General features: G+C 48.4%; 1 protein-coding gene across 3 annotated transcripts in view; it reads right to left on the bottom strand.

Annotated features, from left to right (window-relative positions):
* Positions 1 to 19,742, bottom strand: part of CHD5 (chromodomain helicase DNA binding protein 5) — a 53,883-nt gene extending 34,141 nt beyond the window's left edge. For 2 of the 3 annotated variants that reach the window (XM_033156561.1, XM_033156560.1), the window contains exons 1-9: positions 7,246 to 7,360; positions 6,890 to 7,134; positions 6,448 to 6,572; positions 5,598 to 5,715; positions 3,822 to 3,988; positions 2,184 to 2,399; positions 963 to 1,169; positions 640 to 851; positions 9 to 140 (exon numbers count right to left, since the gene is read on the bottom strand). In XM_033156561.1, coding sequence (XP_033012452.1) covers positions 9 to 140; positions 640 to 851; positions 963 to 1,169; positions 2,184 to 2,399; positions 3,822 to 3,988; positions 5,598 to 5,715; positions 6,448 to 6,572; positions 6,890 to 7,134; positions 7,246 to 7,340 — 1,517 coding nt within the window. In that variant the 5' untranslated portion in view covers positions 7,341 to 7,360. Of the gene's footprint in view, positions 1 to 8; positions 141 to 639; positions 852 to 962; positions 1,170 to 2,183; positions 2,400 to 3,821; positions 3,989 to 5,597; positions 5,716 to 6,447; positions 6,573 to 6,889; positions 7,135 to 7,245; positions 7,365 to 8,480; positions 8,664 to 15,770; positions 15,905 to 19,438 lie in introns of those variants that run through there. The other variant, XM_033156562.1, reaches the window with a different exon arrangement.
* Positions 19,743 to 20,159: the final 417 nt, after the last annotated feature.

Raw genomic sequence — 20,159 nt, 5'->3', positions numbered from 1 at the left:
CCCCTGACCTGTGATTCCAGTATTGCTGCTTGAAGTTCTCGTAGTACGGAATGTCAATTTCATCCACCTCCCAGGTGCACTGATCATACGGCAGGTCCTTCCACTTGATCAGGTAGTGGACATCTCCTTTCTTGTCAAAGCTGGGAAGCAGAAGACACAGCTGGTTTTTCAAAGCAGAGCCATAGACCTTCCCCAGTCCACCAATGAACAGTATTTCAGGATTCAGATTACATATTCTAGAAGCAGGATTAAGAATCTTCTGTTCAGTATATTTCATGTTGTGCAGATATTATTTTATGACATTTGTGTTGTATGTTGCAAACCTCCCTGTGGTCTTCTGACAAAAAATGGTATATTATTATTATATTATTCTTACTATTACTATATCTACTATAATATAGAAGAAACTTTGTTAATTAGATCCACATCTTCTTCATCTGACCGTTTTCCCTTTAAAAAAGACCAAACCATTTTATATACACTTGCAGCTAATCCACCAGATCCCCAGATATAAGATTGATAAGCAAAGGCCAGTCTGCCGAAAACTTGTCCTTTGACCTCTAATTGTTTGATGTTTGCGAAACCATCTTCCCGAGCCAACAAATCCGATTTACACAGGTGCAACGTGAGCCTCCTCACCTGTGGTTGAGGATACGATGAATCATCATCCACTCAGGCTTGATCCCGTAGCGATAATACTTCTCCTCCATCTTGGCGTACTCAGGGTCTTTGCTCTTCCTCTTCTCTATCTTGGTGTCCTCGTCGCCCGAGCCGTAGTCGAAAGCCGGAGGGTCGTCCATATCGTTCTTCCTTTGGTAGTTGCGGAACATCACAGTGTGGTAGAGCTCCAGCTGTAAAGGGAGAGCACTGAGAAAGGGCCGTAGCTCAGTGGGTAGACCGTATGCCTTGCATGCAGAACTCCCCCCCACCCTCCCCAGGGCCTGCTGTGACTGCCTACTCACCTGCAACTCTTTGACCCAGGAGCAGTGCCAGTAGGACAGTCCTGCCCACTTCACGAAGAACTCTCTCTCGGGGATCCCCTCCAGAGGCTTCAGTGGCAGGGCAGCCAGCTCTGGATCCACCAAGGGCAAGGCTGGCGCAAGTGGGGCTGGGGGCTCCTGCCAGATCCAGTGGAGGATCCGCTGCACTTTCCCTTTCAACGGCGGGCACTGAGGACGAAAGAGGGCGAGACGCACACAATCTACAATTGGCTTCGCCCGCAAGATCCAGACCAAGATCTGAGCGCAGGACTTCTCACTTGCCTGTGGTACGGAGTACACAACCAGCCTGGGGGGGTGCAGCGGGAGGGAGAAGGGTCTCTGACCTGAGGAGCTTACAGTTTAAAAGAAGGGAGAGGGGGAGGCCTGGGCAACCATCTGGCAAAGAGAATGGAAAGCAAAGCAGGGGGAAGAGAGAGGACAATTCCTAGCCCCCCAGACAGGAAGGCAGAAACTGTGCATATGAATTATAAAGTAGGAAGACCCCTTAAATATGGGTTGTTTTGACTCAACTTTTCGATGCAGGATCTGCAAAGATGAAACTATACCTTTCTTATATATATTTTTAGAAAACTGAACAAAAATAATTGGGGGGTGCCTTTTCCATTCTGAAACTTTACAGTGGAACCTTGGCTCCCGAACTTAATCCGTTCCAGGAGCCCGTTCGACTCCCAAAACAGTTCGAGAATCAAGGCGCAGCATCCGATTGGCTGCAGGAGCTTCCTGCAGCCAATCAGAAGCAGTGGAAGCCACACTGGATGTTCGGCTTCCAAAGAACGTTCGAAAACTAGAACAATCACTTCTGGTTTTCGATCGTTCAGGAGCCGGAACGTTCAGCTCCCAAGGCGTTCGGGAGCCGAGGTTCCACTGTACTTGGTGAGGATTTGACTTTTTAAAAAAGAAGACAGGAAAGAGAGGGTGGAACCCCTGCTCCCTGCCAGGCAAAATTCCCCAAACACACCTCTAGGGGGATTGACCGGTGGCAGGGCTTTGCGTTCTTCTCCAGTGAATGCATATGGGCAAAAGAGAACCTCAGGATCCAGGCTAGGACCTGGCAGAGGAGAGCCGGCTGCTGGCTGTCCCAGTCCCACCTTGGAGGTCCCGAGCTGTCGGCCTCAAGCCCGGCCCCACTGCCAGGGGGCACAAGGGAGCAGATGGCACGAGGAATGCTGGTAAAACACTCACTGTACAACGGGGGCAGAGCCATTCACCATTTGGTATCTCCGGCAAAGGTGGGTTGAGGCAGTGCAGGTGGTAGGAGGATGGACAGGTGTCACAGCAAAGGAGCTCCCCTCCGTCCTTGCAGATGCGGCAGAACTCCATGTGGTCGTCCTCTTCCTCGCCAACCTCCTCTTCCTCCTCGTCCTCTTCCTTCGGCTCCCATTGGATGCCTTCTTTTTCCTGGTGTACAAATACAAATACAAACTTTATTCACGTAGCCAACAGGCCATTGCGACTAAAAATACAGATAAAACAGATAAAAATACTGGAGAAAGACCAGTCAGGTACACAAATATATAAATATACTGATAAATCGTATGAAACCCCCAGGCTAAAAGGCCGTTCAAATGGTGGCCTCGTTCGAGTTGTCTGTCAAATTGTGGCCCTTAGTCTCATTGCCCTCTCAATGAATCTGGCGACCTTCTCTGTTGTCTGGATGTTCTGGTCCGCTAACAAGTAAAACATTGCGGCCGCTGATGAGCGACCTGGGATGGAAAGTAGGAGGGGAGTAATGATCTCGCTCCTCAGGTCTTTGTACAGGGGGCAGGTCAGAAGAACATGTGACGCTGATTTTTCCTGGTGTAAAGGGGGAAGGCAGAGCTGAAATGTTTCACATCCCAACTCTGGGCCCGCCATGTTCATCTCCTCTGCAATGGCCTCCAGTAAAATTTACTTGGGAGATTTATCAGGCAGTTTAAAAGCAGCTGTGCATAAGAGACTGGGGCAAATTTATTGGCTTGCTTAAGGTGTAGAAATGGCACCAGTCAGGCAAAACATATTTGTGCAAGTTGACAGAAATTACAAAGTATGCTTCTAGGAAGTGAAGTCTCTTCTCCCCCTGAGGATGAAATAAAAGACTGCATCTATGGAATGTGTGTTTAAGGCAAACACAGGAATCCTTATGTTCTGATCATTAGAATCAGTCCTTATTAAGGGGATATGCTTGAATCCAGTGTGATGTCACTTCCCAAGGAACACAAGAAATCATGCAACGCTTGCTTCAAGCAGCATTACTTGGTATACCAGTAAATACAGGCCTAATTTTTAATAACTTTTAATTCTTATAAAATATTGTGAGGTAGGGGTGGGTGGGTGTGTAAAATTATTTTAGTAAGTAAACCACTTGGGGATGGCCTTGGAATGTTCATTGGTATATACCGTACCAGTTTTATAATAAAAACCCAAAGCTATCCAGATATTCTCTGCAGAGACATTTGCCTAATATTTGACACCTGCATTTGATATCCAGAGCTGTTTGATTATCATATGGCATCCTTGAAGCTAGATACCTTCCCCATCGCCACAGTTAATGTTCACACCATACATTTAAGGCTCTACGATACCACTTTAAACAGTCCCCCAAAGAATTCTGGGCATTGTAAGTTGTTAAGGGTTCTGAGAGGTACTAGGAGAGTGCCTTATTCCCCTCCCAGAGCTACAATACCCTGAATTCCCTGGGGTAATTATAGTGCTGCAGAGTTTCCTCAGCTCAGCAATTAGCTCCAGAGCATTGTCTGCCACACAGGTTAGAAATCTCCCTCAAAGCACATTCTGCACCCTTTTCTTGCCAGTGGCTGACTCTCAAGCGCCAAACCTCCTTACACAGTGCGGGCAGCTCCATTTCCCTTCCGGCGCCTTCTCCAGCTCTGGGTCCAAACAGACGAGGTGGTAGGCCCGGGGGCAGGTGTCACAGAGAATTATCTCCCCTCCTTGCTGGCACACCTCGCAGTAATCCTGGTGGTCTGTCTCGTAGCCGTCTCCTTCTTCAACTGGAAGGCAAAAGCCAGGTGAAGGAAACATCGTTCTGGACTGTTTATCAAGGATTCCTCAATTAGTTGAGGTGAGTCGATTTAATATTTGCATCCCGCTTTTCCAGCAACAAATGTTGAGCTCAAAGTGGCTCACAACAGCATTAGGAAACAACAAACGTTGCAACCACTATGCTATCAAACACAATAGCATATAAAGCAAGCAACAACAAATCCATCGAAACAATGAATAATATCCAAGATAGCCATCATAGCTTATAGTATTACCAGGATACTTCCTTTTCTTTTTAATTAATTTATTTGGTTTTTCAAATTAAAATTTTACGGAGATATATCAAACTTAAATCATAAAAACAAGATTCCAAGGAATCTCCTGGACTTTCATCCTCCCCTTTGTGGGTCCTATTATTGATCATTTCCTCCTTCATCTTTTTGCCAGGATACTTCCTAATCTCATGGACGTTTACTCCAGAGCAACAAAAAATGGATTTGCTGTTGGCTATCAAATGCATTGTTTTTCAACACGGTAATGGATGGAAGCCTCATTCCCTGTACATGAATTATAGACACTGACACAGAACTATACATTTAAAAACCATTTTGGATGGGTAGGCAAGGTCACTGAGTCAGTGGTGGCTGGTCAGCTGCAGACATGGTTGTGGGGAAAGGATTATCAGCCTGGCTTCAAGACTAGTTTCAGAACCGAAAGAGCCTTGATGCCAAAGGCTTATGTCAGGAGTGGAGAACCGGTGGTCATCCTTGATGTTGTTAGACCACAACTACCATCAGTGCCAGCTGGCATGGCCAAGGATCTGGGATGGGAGGGGGGCACAGATTCCCAAAATGGTCAAGCTGCTATCTCTGTGAAGCTCACAAGGAGGACACGAAGCAATAGCTGTCTCCCACCATTGATCCACAGTGAGTGGCATTCATTCCCACTCAGTTTACCAGTTACATGAAGCCATCATGGCAAATAGTCATTGATGGAGATACCCTCCAGCCCTGGGATCACCAACCCTTTTAGGCCCATAGGCTCATTCGGATTTTTGAGCAAGTGTCATAGGCACCACCTCCTCTGGTCATTTTTCTCTCTCCACCTGCCACCTAAGTAAATACCTGATCCAGTAGAATGAATCTGAGTTTTGGAAAGCACATAGAAGGGAAGGGTGAAGTGAGAAAGAGGGTCACTCTTCCAACTTCCTTCTTCAGCTCTATGTAAATTCCCATCACCAACGGGGCAGTGAGCAAGATGAAGGAGCTCAATGGCTTTGGAGGTGCCCGGAAAAGATTGTGCCCACAGCCACCATTGCCCCAGCCACTACCCACTGCTTCTGGTCTTACCCGTACACATCAAAACATAAGAACATCAGAAGATCCTGCTGGATCAGGCCAGTCCAGCATCCTCTTCTCACAGGAGCCCCCCAGACACCCTTTAGGAATTCTGCAAACAGGACCTGAGCACAAGAGCACTCTCTCCAGCACTAAAGTGTGTGTACATAGCTCTTGGTGTGCTGCCCTGTCAGGATGAAGCCCTGCACCAGCCAATGCTGTGCCCCTGCCCATGGGTAGCCCTGGTGAACCCTGAGAGAAGCGCCTGGTGATGACCTACTTTTCTTCTTCTTCTTCCGCCTCTTTCCCCTCTTGCCCAGAACAGCAGATGACTCAGAGCGCACTGAGGAGCTGTTGATGCTGGCGCTGTCGGATTCCTCCCGTTCCTCCTCCTCGCTCTGGAAGGGAAGCCACGTGGTTAGCACTGCTGACACTGGGGACCCTTCCGGCCACCAGCCCATGCCACCTTCTAGCATTAGACAATGTAATTAGGGATGCATTACAGCGATCAATGCAGATCTCCTTGTACTGCCTTTCAGCTTGATCTACTATTTTCCGTGAACCTACATAGGGAACATATTTGGAGTGCTCCAATACAATCTTGTGGACCAACTTGTTTTCCATGTTGTTCATAGCAGAACTTGGGTTCCCTTGAAAATGAAGACCTAAATGCTTAGTCCTGGAGCACGCAAAACAATTTCTCCTAGGTCTTCTTCCTGTGTGTCTTCTCTAGAGGAACCTGAGCAATTCATTCTCAGAGGCCGACTTGCCTCCTTCCACTATGATTGGCTCCAATCAGCACAGAGGGTGAGAAGACCTCTTCTCGTTGGCTAAAATGCTCCCTCTTCATGATGATTGGGCAGCCACAGGACCCTGGAGACCATGACCCAGCTTCAGAAAGAGTAACAGGACTTCAACCCTTCACACCCCTAGACCACTACACCACTGCCCACCTCTCTTTGAACAAGAGCTATCCCATCTCAAAAGTAGTGACTTAGTGCAATTGTGGGGCAGGCATGAGGATGCGAGGAAGCTGGGGAGGTCAGGGGACTGCCACTATTATTGCAAAGGTTGCAGGCATGTGAGCAGTGATTCTGCACATGCCCAGGTACAGACAGGAGCTTACTTACCGAGGAGCCCTTTTTCCTCTTGTTGGCGATTCCCCCAAAGCGGAATTTCAGAGCCCCCACTCTCTTCCCTTTTCCCTTCTTCTTGATCTCTTTGGTGTTCTTAATTTTTTTCCGCACACCAGGACCTGCAGGAACATAGAGGCATTTGTGATGGAGACCACCTGAATTTCATTACCTCTCCTGAGCCCTAAAATCAATCCCAAGTACTTCCCTCGTTTGAACATTCAGCAGTTATCAAGGGCTCAAGACTTTCCTGGGCTCATCTCTCTCTCTCTCTCCCCCCCCCCCCCTCTCTCTCTCCCTCCCTCCCTCCCTCCCTCTCCCTCTCTCTCTTTTCTCCAACTTTTTATGAACTTTTTGTTGGCCTTAACACTTCCCCAGCCCTCATTGTTCTATTAATCACAACTAGTACATCCATTCGCATTCTTCCACCCCATTTTACCCTTTCCCTCCTTGGTTTTGGCTTTCCTGATGGTGGGTGGTGGTGGCAGCAGTTGCTGGGGGCTGAGGGTCAGTGGCGCCGGAGCTATGGCAACAGTTTCAACGGCCGCCGCTATGGCGGCTGCAGCAGCAGCAGCTGAGCTGCCTTTGAAGGGGTTGTTGGCACTGAACTCCCTCCACTTGGCACCCAGAACAGTCATCATCTTGGACATGGGGATTTTGGGGTTCCTTTTGGCAACCAAAGGTCTGGAGAAGAAGCAGAAAGGACTGTTAACAGAAATCCAGGACACCTGTTCAAGTCCACAGACACACAAACACCAGCCCAGATCAAGCCAGGCAGGGAACAGCATTACCTACCTGAGAAACTGGCTGAAGGCCTTGTAGTTTGTCAGCATGTGATAGTCTTCTTCAGAAAAGGCATAGTCCACATCATCCAGACCCCACTCCTCCATGAGCTGAGCCGAGGTTTTGGGTTCCTACAAGAGAGCCAAGAGCTACAATGAGGCTTCCCCACAAACTTCTGCAAGCATTTCTGGGTGAAATGCTTAGCAAACAGCATCACAGAGGAGTCATAGAATTGTGGAATTGGAAGGGACCATGCAGGAATCCTGCCCACAGCCATCCCTTGGTGGGCTTGCACCACCAACCTTCTGGTGAACAGCCAGACCCACTAATCCATTTACAGACATTTCCCCCCCCCACCTTCCCACAGAGTTGCAGCAGGCACACTCACCTGGCTGTAGTCATCCTTGTACCCGTGGCGTTCTAGTGGCTGCTGATTTAGAAGGGAGGGAGACATGGTTAGTGCCTCTTCAGAGGGAAGAAAAACACCTTGGAAGCCTACCGTGCTCCAATAAGAAGCTCCATGTGACTTTCTTGGAGCTTCGTGTTTCATGAGGCCTGATCCCGATTAGCTTCAACAATACTGGGGCATCACAGACCCTTCCCTGGACCCCAAAGAAGCACACTCCCCAAGGGTCCTTGGTGGAAACCAAGCAGTTCAAAAGCCCACCCAGAGGGCCATTTGGAAACCACAGGGGCGCAGGGAGCCAGTGTCGTGTAGTGGTTTGAGTGGCAGACTAGGAGTTCAATTCCCCCACTCGGCCATGAAGCTCACTGGGTGACCTTGGGGACCCATCACTGCCTCTCGGTCTAACCCACCATACAGGGGTGTTGTGGGGATTAAAGGAGGAGTGGGAAGACCATGGTCACCACCTTGACCTCCTTGGAGGAAAAGGTAAATGCAATCAAAATAATGATAACAATTGTTGCCTGTGGTTCTTTCTGGTCACCCTAAGAGATGACAAGCCTAAGACATAAGCTGCCAGGGATCAGCTCTCGTCATGCCAACACACTTGAGAAGAAAACCATCGCATAGGCGGTCCTAAGATAGGTTTGGGTGCCCATGGCTAACTCAACTTCAAATACGCCGAGTCAAGGATGTTCCCATATGGGTACCACGCGCACACAGGTGCATGTGTACACACAGCCTTAGTCTGTAGTACTAAGGTGATTCCCTCTCCTTACCCAGCCCCATCACAGCACCAAGCTGCTGGTTGCCACATCCCAAGATATCTAGAGTTGAGGGTTACTTTTAAGACTCCTTCTTCGTTCTCCTCCTCGTTCTCCTCCTTCTTTTTCCTCTTGGCCTTCTTCTCCTTCTTCTCTTTCAGCTTCTTCTTCTTCTTCTTGTTGGGGGAATAGTCGCTGCCTTCGCTCTCTGATTTCTCTCCTGCTTCCTCTTCGTTTTCGGAGATTTCGTCGTCGTGGTTCCCCTAGATTTCGACAAAAACAAACACGCATGCATGAGTTAAAGGAAGACGGGTCATAAAATTGGATGAGGCAAATTCATGGAGGAGAAGGCTATCCATGGCTACTCTGACTCCACTGTTGGAAGTGGTAAAGCTAATGGTTTCTGGTTTCTGGGAAAGTGCTGTTGCACTCAGGTCCTGCTTGCAGGTTTCCTACTGGGGCATCTGGGTGGCCATTCTGAGAACGGGATGCGGGACTAGGTGGGCCATTGGCCTGATCCAGCAGGCTGTTCTTACATTCTTATGTTCTTAGGGAAAGAGGCAGAAGGCAGAGAACGGTCAGCTCTCCTGTCAGCAATGGGACTGCTTAAAACCCCATCCTGGGCAGCTTCAAAGGCACGGCTCTGATTGTTAAGAACGGGAGGCAACTTTCTCTTGTCGTTATTATTGTCATTAGCTGCCTTTCAACAGCAGATCCATGGGCAGGTGGCAGCCATTTGAAAATTCAGAATGAAAAACAATTAAAATATATTCCATTCACAAGAATAATCTGTCAAACGTGTGCAGTTAAAGTTTGCTTGTCTGTGTAAAAAAGAAAAGAACCACTAAAGAAAAACCTGACCAAGTTGCGGTCAATGGTTCAAGCATTATAAATATGATCCAAAAAACCAGAGATGGGGAATCCTGGGGCCTCTGGGCATTGTTAGACTCCCAACTCCCATCACCTCCAGCCAGCATGATCAATGGTCAGGAATACATTTGTGTCATGCAAGCGCTTGATATTGTCTTGAGCGTATGCCTTAAATGTAATGTGAAAACAGTCTTATCCAGATGCACAGACTTATGCCATGGATCCAAAAGAGACCAGGACTGCTTTAGAGCAACATTTTTGCAGCCTCCCTTTCCATCTGGCAAAGGCCGCAAGTACGGAACATGCTGCGCCAAGAGGCTGGCAGTGATAAAGCCAGGAAGATTTCAGCACCTTGGACAGGGACAGAAGCCCAGAATGGGGCAGACCCAACTGCATCCTCTGGCACAAGTGGAATGCTCTGCATAGGAAGTCACTGCCGCTGCCCTGCAAATCCTGAAGCTTTTGGTGCTGCTTGTATTTACAGCTGCTGCCCAAGCACCAAAACTGTTGTGCAAACATCTGGCTGATGATAAAGGGTCTGGAAGCCTATGTGAGATGGTCGAGGGAGCTGGGTATGTTTAGCCTGGAGAAGAGAAGATTGAGAGGTGGCATCATAGCCATCTTCAAATATCTTAAGGGCTGCCACGTGGAAGATGGAGCAAGCTTGTTTTCTCCCGCTCTGCAGGGTAGGACCCGAACCAATGGAATCAAATGACAAGAATGATATTTTGACTGAACATTAGGAAGAAGTTTCTGATGATAAGAACTGTTCTACAGTGGAACCAACTCCCTTGGAAGGTGGTGGACTCTCCTTCATGGGAAATTTTTGAACAGAGGTTGGATGGACACCTGTCAGGGATGCTTTAGCTGTGATTCGTGCATTGCAGGGGCTTGGACTAAAAGACCCTTAGGGTCCCTTGCAACTCAACAGTTCTATGGTTCTATAGTCATGATGTCATTCTATCCAGTGTTCCATGCATGAGCATCTTGGTTGAAACAACAAATGATGGTGGGTCTTTTCCCCCCCAGAATGTCACCTTTTCATCACAGCTTAGGATGAGTGAGAGAACCTGGGATGGGGCTATGCAGATGGAAGAGTGGCCTGCGCGGGGGGGGGGGGGGTGCGGGTGTCACCAGATGCACAGAGCAAACTCACCAATGACCTGAGAACATCCCTTTACCTTCTCTCAGATTGTGAATGGCACCATCTCCAGCCTGCAAATATTTGAGCATCCCTGGACCAGCTCACATCATGACCAGATGGATGCTCAAACTTGATATAAGCCCCCAAATCTCAATCTAGGCCCCTCCTGATGTTTTGGACTAGCCTGGGCCCATGGGAGTTATAGTCTAAGGGCACCAGGTTGGGAAAGCTGGATCTAAATCATAGGTATAGAAACACACGAAGACAGCGCTGGCTAATAATTCTGTGTCCTTCAAGTTTTCCATTTAACAACAGGGGAAAAGGGGGGGGGGAGAGAGAAATCTACTGTTGCTTTTCGCTGGCGATATGAACAGTTATAATTTAGGCCTGAATAATTGGTTGCCATGGTAATTTCTGCAGAACTGACTGAAATCCCATCTCTCCCTCCCTCCCTCCCTCCCTCCCTCCCTCCCTCCCTCCCTGACAAGGACTTCCATCTACATATGTTCAGACTCAAACAGCAGCCTGGTTGTTTTATGTCAATACATCTCCCTCCTGTTCAGGTTATGCTGTTCAGAGCCCCAATGGAGAACAATCAGCAAATGCATTTGGCTGCCAAAATGGCAGGCATTGAGACAAATTAACTCTCACAATCTAGATCTAGAATGAGGATTCAGGGGGATGGGGGGCTTCCACAGATACAGATATACAGATGCGTGGGAGGCAGAGGAGAAATGAGCTCTTCTCTCTCTCTCTCTCTCTCACACACACACACACACACCACAGGTCATGTCTGCAGTGGTACATGTATCAAGAAGGGTTTGCGGCTGCAGGGTATAGTACATAATCTACACCATAAATTTTTAATTTTTAATTTTATTTAAATATTTATGAGCCACCTTGTCAAAGAAAATATCGCAAGGCGGTATACAAATGAAAAGCACAATACAAACATCACAAACACATCAGTAAGAGCTTGTTGGCAAAAAAATAAAAAAAAATCAGGTACGAAAGGTCTGTCATCTAAAACATCATCTGATATTGAGCAGGAACAGCTCCCACCAAAACTCAACCGGTAAGGAGTTCCACAGGCCACAGCCCATCACACTAAAAGCTTGGAAACCCAAAATCTCCCCATCAGAAGACCTCATATACCTCATATACAGGAGTTTCAAGGGGCCACTCGCCAGTGCCTCCACTTCAAAGGATCTCAGGGCCCTTGCCCAAGACCTGCTGCCAACAGTAATTATTATTTTAAATTAACTGTTAATTCATATACTGCTTAAAGTGGCAAGCTAGGCTTCTGAATGGACAGTTCAGAGCCTGACAGATCAGTATAAGGCAGCTGTTATCTGTTTGCACAAGTCCTGGGTAAGATCAGCTTCTGCTAAAAATGGGCAAAACCACTTGCATAAAGAAGCATTGCAGGGGGTTGGACTAGATGATCCCTGGGGTCCCTTTCAACTCTGCAATTCCATGATTTGATGAACCAGTTTTATACAAAATCAAGCCATTGGTCTGTCTGGCTCAAGATTCTGTCCCCCAGCCTGAGGACCTCAAGATGTTCTTGGACCAAAATTCCCATCATCTCTGACCCCTGGTCATGCTGCCTACCCCATTCTTAGTGAAGAATTGGATCAATTACTGCATGCACCTTCTCCATAAACAGGGGAGCTAAATTCAAATAAAGAGAAATGGATGCTTGGATCCAGCCTGAAGTACCGTTGAGAGGACCAACATCCCTTCCCACTTGCAACTGGTTGGATCAAAATAAGGATCTGCCCAGCCTAGTGTTCTGTCCTACGACATCGTTCAGCCTCTGGGAAGATCACATGCCAAGATTAGTGACTAGATTGTGCCACGGCAATAGTCCAAAGGAGGACCAGATAAACTAGCAAGGTGCTCTGTGTGCTGGTCAGTTTTGCCCATTTCTTTCAACTAGGAAACGTTCCACTCGGTGGCTCATGGGAGGACTGTAGCTCTGGGGTGGAGCACCCACCTGGCATACAGAAAATCCCCTGGGAGGGTTGAGAAAGAGCCCCCATCTGAAGCCCCAGAGAGCCAGTGCCAGTCAGTGTTAGCCCACCTCCCTGAGCCTTTTGCCCAGCAGAAGTTGCTGGACTCCTGACTCCCATCAGCCCCAGCCAGCATGACCAATGGTCAGGGGTGTTAGGAACTGCAGCCCAGAAACATCTGTAGGGCACCAAGTTCAGGAGGGGGGACCTAAACTCAGAGCTGCTGCTGAGAATCGGTTTCAACAAGGGTTGACATGTGAGCCTCTTCCACACACACACACACACACCAGTTTTGAGAATGGTGTTCTGTGTCACCACCAGGTTTCCCCACCCATCTCTTCCTCGTGTTGCTCCCACGCATGTCTGTGCCGTCAGCCGATGCAAATTGCTACCAGAATCCAGAGAGGAGAGACAGGCAGACGCAGAAGCCAACACTTCTGCTAATTAGAGCAACACCGCAAACGCTCACCCAAACAAAGGAGGCGTTGCCCACATGCCCAAGCAGCTTCAGAATCATGAGCAGGAAATCTATACATTCATTTCTGTCATGGGAGGGCGTATCCTTTTAATTTCGTCCATGTGTCTTACAAGAGCATAAAACTCCCAGGGTGAATGTGGGCTTCTCTCTATGTGCATCAGGAGCAGAGACCTCTGGCCTTGCTTGGTGAAACATGCCGCCCCCCTCTTTCCTAAGCTGTATAATGTCATTCTGCAGCCAGGGTTCTGTACATTAAAAATAATAACACTATTATCATTATTATCATTCTGCACAAATTCCAAACATAATTATGTGTCCTTGATGCAAATTAAGGGCATTTGCATCGCTGTGCATAATTTATTTTCATTTCCCTGTAAAGAATGTATGTAGAGAAACATAGGAAGCTGCCTTATATGGAAACAAACCATTGTGCCATCCAGCTCAGTACTGTCTACACTGACTGGCAGCACCTCTCCAAGGTTTCATGTGTTATTATGTTTTTGTATATGCTGTAAGCTGCCCAGGGTGGCTGGGGAAACCAAGACAGATGGGCGGGGCACAAATAATAAAATTAAAAATTTCAGGCAAGCGTCTTTTCTCATGGCTAACTGGAGAAGCCAAGGATTGAACTTGTGACTTTCTGCATGCAAGGCAGTTGCTCTACTGCTGAGCTACTGTCTTTCCCCTGTTTCAAGTAAAGGAGGCATCAAAGGCCCTCTGACTCTTGAGAGCCTTATTCCCTTCCAGCTTCCAGTATTTCTTCTCTAAGCATTGTCCACGTGCTTCCGAGCACTTTTTCGCAAGGCTAGAAACTTGCTCTGTTGGAAAACAGAGATGCCCAGGAAGCTGGGTCCTGCCTGTGGAACCGTGGAGCGTAGGCAGCCCTCCGTCCTGTCATCCCGCTCTCTCCAAAAAGCATCCCCCAAGGTCCTTTCCCCTCCCTTGGATGCCCCATCCACAGACAGAGCACGGTTGGTACGCAGCAGCGAGCTGCCAAGATTTACAGCCAGCCACCAGGGACAAACTGTAAATGAGGTGCTGCAATGCAGCTGGAGCAACACATGGAGGAGAAGGCCCAAGATGCTGGAGAAAACACTTCCGGCAAGGTGGAGAGGATGGGGCAGAAACAGCCACATCGGGATCCTGCCTTCACGGAGATCTGAATTAGTGCACGCATATTGTGTGAACACCTTGGCCCTTTCCTCAAACTTTCCTTTTGAAAGCTAATTCTTGTGCCAAGAGGTCCGGGACATACATACATCAGCAGCATCTGCTAACACTTTGCAAATCCAGACTGCTGCCAGAAGGAGGATATTCTGTCCAGTGGGGCCAGGAAAGGGCAACCAAAATGATCCAGGGGATAGGGATAGGGATTAACCCCCCCTCCCCATAAGGAAAGATTGCAGTGTTTGGGACTTTATAGTTCAGAGAGAAGGTGAGTAAGAGGCAACATCACGGAAGCTTTAAAAATACAATGCGTGGCATGGAGAAAATGGACAAAGTTTATCTCCCTCTTACATAACTCTGGAGCTCGTGGACATCCAAGGAAACTGGATGTTGGAAGATTCAGGACAGGTAAAATAAAGTTCTTCTTCATGCAACACCAAATTAAACTATGGAACTCAGGAAGAAGTGATGGCTTACCAACTTGGATGGCTTCAAAAGAGGATAAGACGAAATCATGGCAGAGAAAGTTATCAATGGCTACTAGCCATGATGGCTATGCCCTGCAGAAATGCTTCTGAATATCAGTTGCTAGAATTCACAGGACTTATCAAACCATAGAAACGTAGAGTTGGAAGGGACCCCAAGACTCACTATCCAGCCTTCTGCAATGCAGGAATCCTTGACAGATGGCCGTCCAGCCTCTGCTTATAAACCTCCAATAAAGGAGAGCCCAATGAGCTAAATTTGCCATGTGCATCAATTTCAGTGGATCTACTCTGATTAGGTCTAACGTTGACTACAAACCATTATGGTGCTGAGGCACCTGCCATGCAATCTTGAGATTGGGGGCCCACCCATACCTCAGCTTACTGTGAACTGTGAATCCCTCGTGACTCCTTCAATTCCCTCTTGCTCTCTACAAATACAGTACTGTTCTCCTCCCCTAAATTGTAATGTCCACAAGCAGCTGAACTGCAAGCACTGCTTTGTGTTGTTGTTGTTCAGTCGTTCAGTCGTGTCCGACTCTTCGTGACCCCATGGACCAAAGCACGCCAGGCACCCCTATCCTCCACTGCCTCCCGCGCAGTTTGGCCAAACTCATGCCAGTCGCTTCGAGAACACTGTCCAACCATCTCATCCTCTGTCGTCCCCTTCTCCTTGTGCCCTCCATCTTTCCCAACATCAGGGTCTTTTCCAGGGAGTCTTCTCTTCTCATGAGGTGGCCTTTACAACGACCCAAAGCCTCACATTTCAAAATATGATTGCATCGTTAAAAGTGCACATGTGCAATTGCAAAATGCATGGATTCTTTGGGGTGGGGTTTTTGTTTGTTTGTTGTTGTTGTTTTGCACATTTGCAAAGAGCACAAGTCTACCTCTCTGCTGAGACACCTTTCCCATTGCTTTGATCTTCTTGTAGCAGATCTCCTCGCAAGGGAAAGGAGCTGTTACTGTGCACTTTGCGTAACATCAAGTCCTTTCCTTCTCTCAACTAAACAGCTGATACACAGGAGGAGACCTAGAGGGTTGGATGGAGGTATGTATGGCTTTTGGGCCTGAAGGGTCCTCATCGCTGACATAAGCCAACTCAGCATTTCTGAAGGTACATACACTATCTCAAAATAAACTGGACAATCATGCAAATGTGGACCTCTTACTCCTGCTTTCCTCATCCCAGAAAGCCCAATAAAACCTACCTCCTTCTTCTTCCTCTTGACCTTAGATGCCTTGTTCTCCTTCAGCTTCTTGGTCTTCTTCTTCTTCTTCTGGATGTTCACCTGCTCCTCAGGATAAAACTCCTCCAGATCTTCCAGGACTCCATCCTCTTCTTCTAGACCAGGAAGGAAAGGGATCAGTCAAGAAACTGGGATCCAGGAAACAGCTATTTTAGCCATACACTTAATCAGGCCATTAGAACCTCAACGGCTGCCTCTCCCCATACAAACCGACTGGGACCCTGCAATCATCACCTGAGGCCCTTCTCTGTGTCACCTCCGCCATGAGAGGTCCAGAGGGTGACAATAAGAGAATGGGCCTTTTCAGTGGTGGCTCCCTGCTTGTGGAATGCTCTTCCCATGGAGGCTCGCCAGGCATCACCATAACATACTTTGAGGCGCTAGGCAAAAACATTTCTTTTTCCCCAGGCCTCTGGCTGTGCTGGCCTCCAGCACAATATCGATTCTGCCCGTTGTGTCTCTGCCTGATTCATGACTAGAGACTTGACTTCTTAGCTTCAGCCTTCAGTGCAAGGGGATCATTCTGCTGCTTGTCTGCATCAGGAATGATTGGCCCACCCACTCATTTGCCAGTGCAAATGCAGCAGAGGAGGCCAGGTCCAGAAAGGGGACTCATTCAGAGATGCGGTAGGGGTGCTCCTCTGAGGCTCCATCATTCTGACTCACTGTAGTTAGAGTGTGTGGCTCCAACACGCTCTCTCTCTCTCTCTCTCTCTCACACACACACACAGCCAGCAAGTATGAAAAAAAAATGTTCAAAACCTGCAAAGACATTGCCAACCTCACTGGGCTGTTACAGGAATCATGGGGCCAATGCTAAGACATGCCTTGAACAAGGTCCAAAATGTGCTTAGTGTAGCCCTTGCTGAAGTTAAGGTGATCAGAGTTTCGTCAGCGCCTGCATAGGTGACCACCCCATGTATGCCGACTTTGATTGAACAAAGGCAGGTTATAAACAGGTGCAAAGTGCTGTTACAGCTCTGGTGCAGCAGGTGGCCTTCAGTCACAGGTTCAGGTGAGCTTGTGATAAAGTAGTCCAGCATCCCTTTTCTCACAGTGACCAGCCGAATGACCCAATGGGGAAGCCACAGGCAAGATCTGAGCACAAAATCACTCTCCACTCCTGCGGTTTCAAGAAAGTTCTTCCTTGTGTTTAATTGGAATCTCCTTGCTTGTCCATTGGTTCGAGTTGTACCCTCTGGAACAGCAGAAAACAAGTTTGCTCCATCTTCCGTGCGGCTATTATATTTGAAGATGGCCATTTGCCAAAACATTCTTCAAGGGCAGCCCTATGAAGAGTGCCTTATAGTAATCTAAGCTGGATCTTGCCAGGGTAATAGTCACAGTGGCTATTATTGGATATCCAGGATCAGCGTTTAGATCCAGCAATTATAACCCACATTCTTGAGGGGGGGAGTGCAACCCCCTCCCAAACATATTGCATGACTAACCCTGCCTCTGCCCTTAAGGATACTACCTCTCACCCTCAGAGCCACCATCTGCATTATGGGGACAACAATATTGACCTACTTTACAGGGTTGTCGTCAACATTACTGGCAGAAGCACTTGAAACATGCAAAATGAGAGGCTTGGAAGTGTGTGTGTTCCTGCAGAAACATTGGAGAAGTATTTCTAGTGCAAGGGGTGCAGGACCTCAGAGGTTCCCTTGTAGCTCAAAGACCAAGCAAATGGATAACCATATTATTTATTAGCATCCTTTGGAGACCGATATGGTAACCTCTTAAAAGTAGCAAGGCAAGCTTTCAGGTCACTAAGACAGGAGTGAACAGCTGAGAACCCACCTAGTGCAGTGTTTTTCAACCATTGTTCCGTGGCACACTAGTGTGCCGCGAGATGTTGCCTGGTGTGCCGTGGGAAAATTACTTTATATATAGTCAATATAGACACAGAGTTAAATTTTTTAACATTTTCTAATGGTGGTGTGCCTCGTGATTTTTTTATGAAACAAGTGTGCCTTTGCCCAAAAAAGGTTGAAAAACACTGACCTAGTGGACTTTGCTAATTAAGTTTCAGAGTTCACTATAACATCAGTAAGTAGCAACAGCAGTGAGCATCGTTGGCAGTTTCCGAAGAGGCCTAGAGACAAATGGACTGAGTATATATCCAGCATCAGCTTAGAGCCAAGTGGGGCCCTCCCCATTCCTCAGAAGGAAACCCCAGGACACTGAATGCGAGAAATTTATAAAACTTTATAAAATTTATAGAAGTCTATAAAACTATGCATATCATAGAGAAAGTGGCCAGAGATACGTTTTCCTCCCTTTCTCAAAACACTAGAAGTCGTCCAATGAAGCTGAATGTTGGAAGATTCAGGACAGATAAAATAAAGTCCTTCTTCATGCAGTACATTGTTGAACTGTGGAACTCACTCCCACAGGAGGCAGGGGTGGCCACCAACTTGTATGGTCTTAACAGAGGATTAGAAAAAAATACATATATCTGGAAGAGAAGGCCATTGACCACAATGGCTAAGCTGTGCCTCCATGGTAGGAGGCAGGGATGCTTCTGAATGCTACAGATGGGGAGAGACTGATCATGTGTTTGCTGGCTTCCCACAGGCATCTGGTTGGCCACTGTGAGAACAGGGTGCTGGACTCAATGGGCCATTGGGTTGATCCAGCAGGGTTCTTCTTATATTCTTAAATGAAAAGGAACGGAGGATGGGTGCCCCTCTTGTGTGTCCTGTTTTAGGAATTCCCTGAGGTCTCTCTGGAGACAGAATACTGGATCAGAAGGACCACTGGTCACCTGGCCCAGAGGGGCACACTTTCCTAGGATGTCCCATCAGGCTTGCAAAGGCCTCCAAAGAACACCTGCTACTTGTCAAATGTTATCTACAACCTGTGCTCAGGCTTGGCAGGAAGCCCCATCGATTTCAGTAGGGAGTGTGCAAATCACCGCCCTCCCTCTGAAAAGGCTTACTGAGGAGTAGAGAGAGAGAGAGAGAGAGAGAGAGCAGGGTGAGGTAGCACACTTCTAAACTCCAGAGGATCAAAGAAATGTGGAGAAGACGGAGAGCTGATATGATAGCCATCTTTCTGCTGCTCCAGAGGGTGGAACCCAAACCGACTACTAAACCTTAGGAACAACTTTCTGAGCTGTGGAAGGGCCTCCCTCAGAAGGTGGGGGACTCTCCTCCTTTCTGGTTTTTGAAACAGAGCTTGGATTCAGAGTCAGGGATTCTCCAGCTGTGATCCCTGCATTTTAAAGGGTTGGACTAGATGACCCTGGGGGTCCCCTCCAAATCTACAATTTTATTATTCTTGTGGCTTTGCCCTGCTGCATCCAGACTGCAGGATCAGGTGGAGAGAGGCACCCCCAACAAGCCTTTGGATAAGCTAAAGGGAGCCTCCATGGGCAGGGGCAGTCTACCTCAAGTAGATGATCAGAGAGGGAAAGGGGCCACCACCTCAGGGTCCTGTTTGGGAGAGCCCCCCCTCCCAGCGTGGGGGTGATCTCGTAGGCCACCTTGGAGAAAGGTGCCTGACCCAGCGGGGCTCCTCTTTGGGCTGTTTTGGGGAGAGAGGTGCACCCTCCCATCTGAGCCCCCACTCGGGTCGGGTTTTGTTTCTTTCCCCTTATTCCTCCCCACGCTTTCTCCACCTACCTGACATGTCCTCCGCGATCTGCGGCTCCTCCGCGCCGCGCATCGCTCCGCGGCCGAGCGGCGGCCGCCTCCGCCCGGTGCGCACGTTGCGCTGCGGAGGGCGAGGCAGCGAAGATGGCCGCTGCAGCGACTGGGGAGGGATGGAGAGGGGGTGCTCGAGAGCCCGGCGCACGGAAGGGGGGCAGAGATCGGCCCCTCTTCCTCCTCCTCCTCTTTCTCGCCGCTGCCTGCCCCGCCGCGATCCGCAGCCGCGCAGGAGGAGGAGCGCGCTGGACCCACCTCGCACAAGCCAGCCCGGAGCGGCGGCCGCGCACACATGCCCAGGCGCGCGCGCTGACGTCCAGTCTGGTTACCCTGGCAACCGCATCCCATCATTTTGGGCACACCACCACCGGCGACGGCGGCGGCGGTGGCAACATCTCTCTCGGTAGACAGGCAAAGCAAGCCCCCTCCCCAAACACGCACAAACGCATCTTCAAGAATCCTCCCCGTCGAGATTTTTACGCACCAGGAAAGTGAGAGGCGCAGGGGGAAAAAGATGGGTTGGGGTTGAGAGGGTTGATCCTGCGGGGACAATGCGATATGAGAAAAGGACCACGATATTTCTATGGGGAGATACTTGGATTTGGCTTGGCATTTGTTTTTGTTTTTTTGTTTTTAAAGGACCATTTATGTAAGCTTTTCTCCAAAAAGCTGTGCCAAAGGCCCCTCAAGGCTAGAG

The sequence above is a fragment of the Lacerta agilis genome, chromosome 8, assembly GCF_009819535.1.
Source record: "Lacerta agilis isolate rLacAgi1 chromosome 8, rLacAgi1.pri, whole genome shotgun sequence".
Taxonomy (NCBI): Eukaryota; Metazoa; Chordata; class Lepidosauria; order Squamata; family Lacertidae; genus Lacerta; species Lacerta agilis.
Note: the sequence above shows the minus strand (reverse complement) of the source record. Positions and strands in the feature narration are given on the sequence as shown.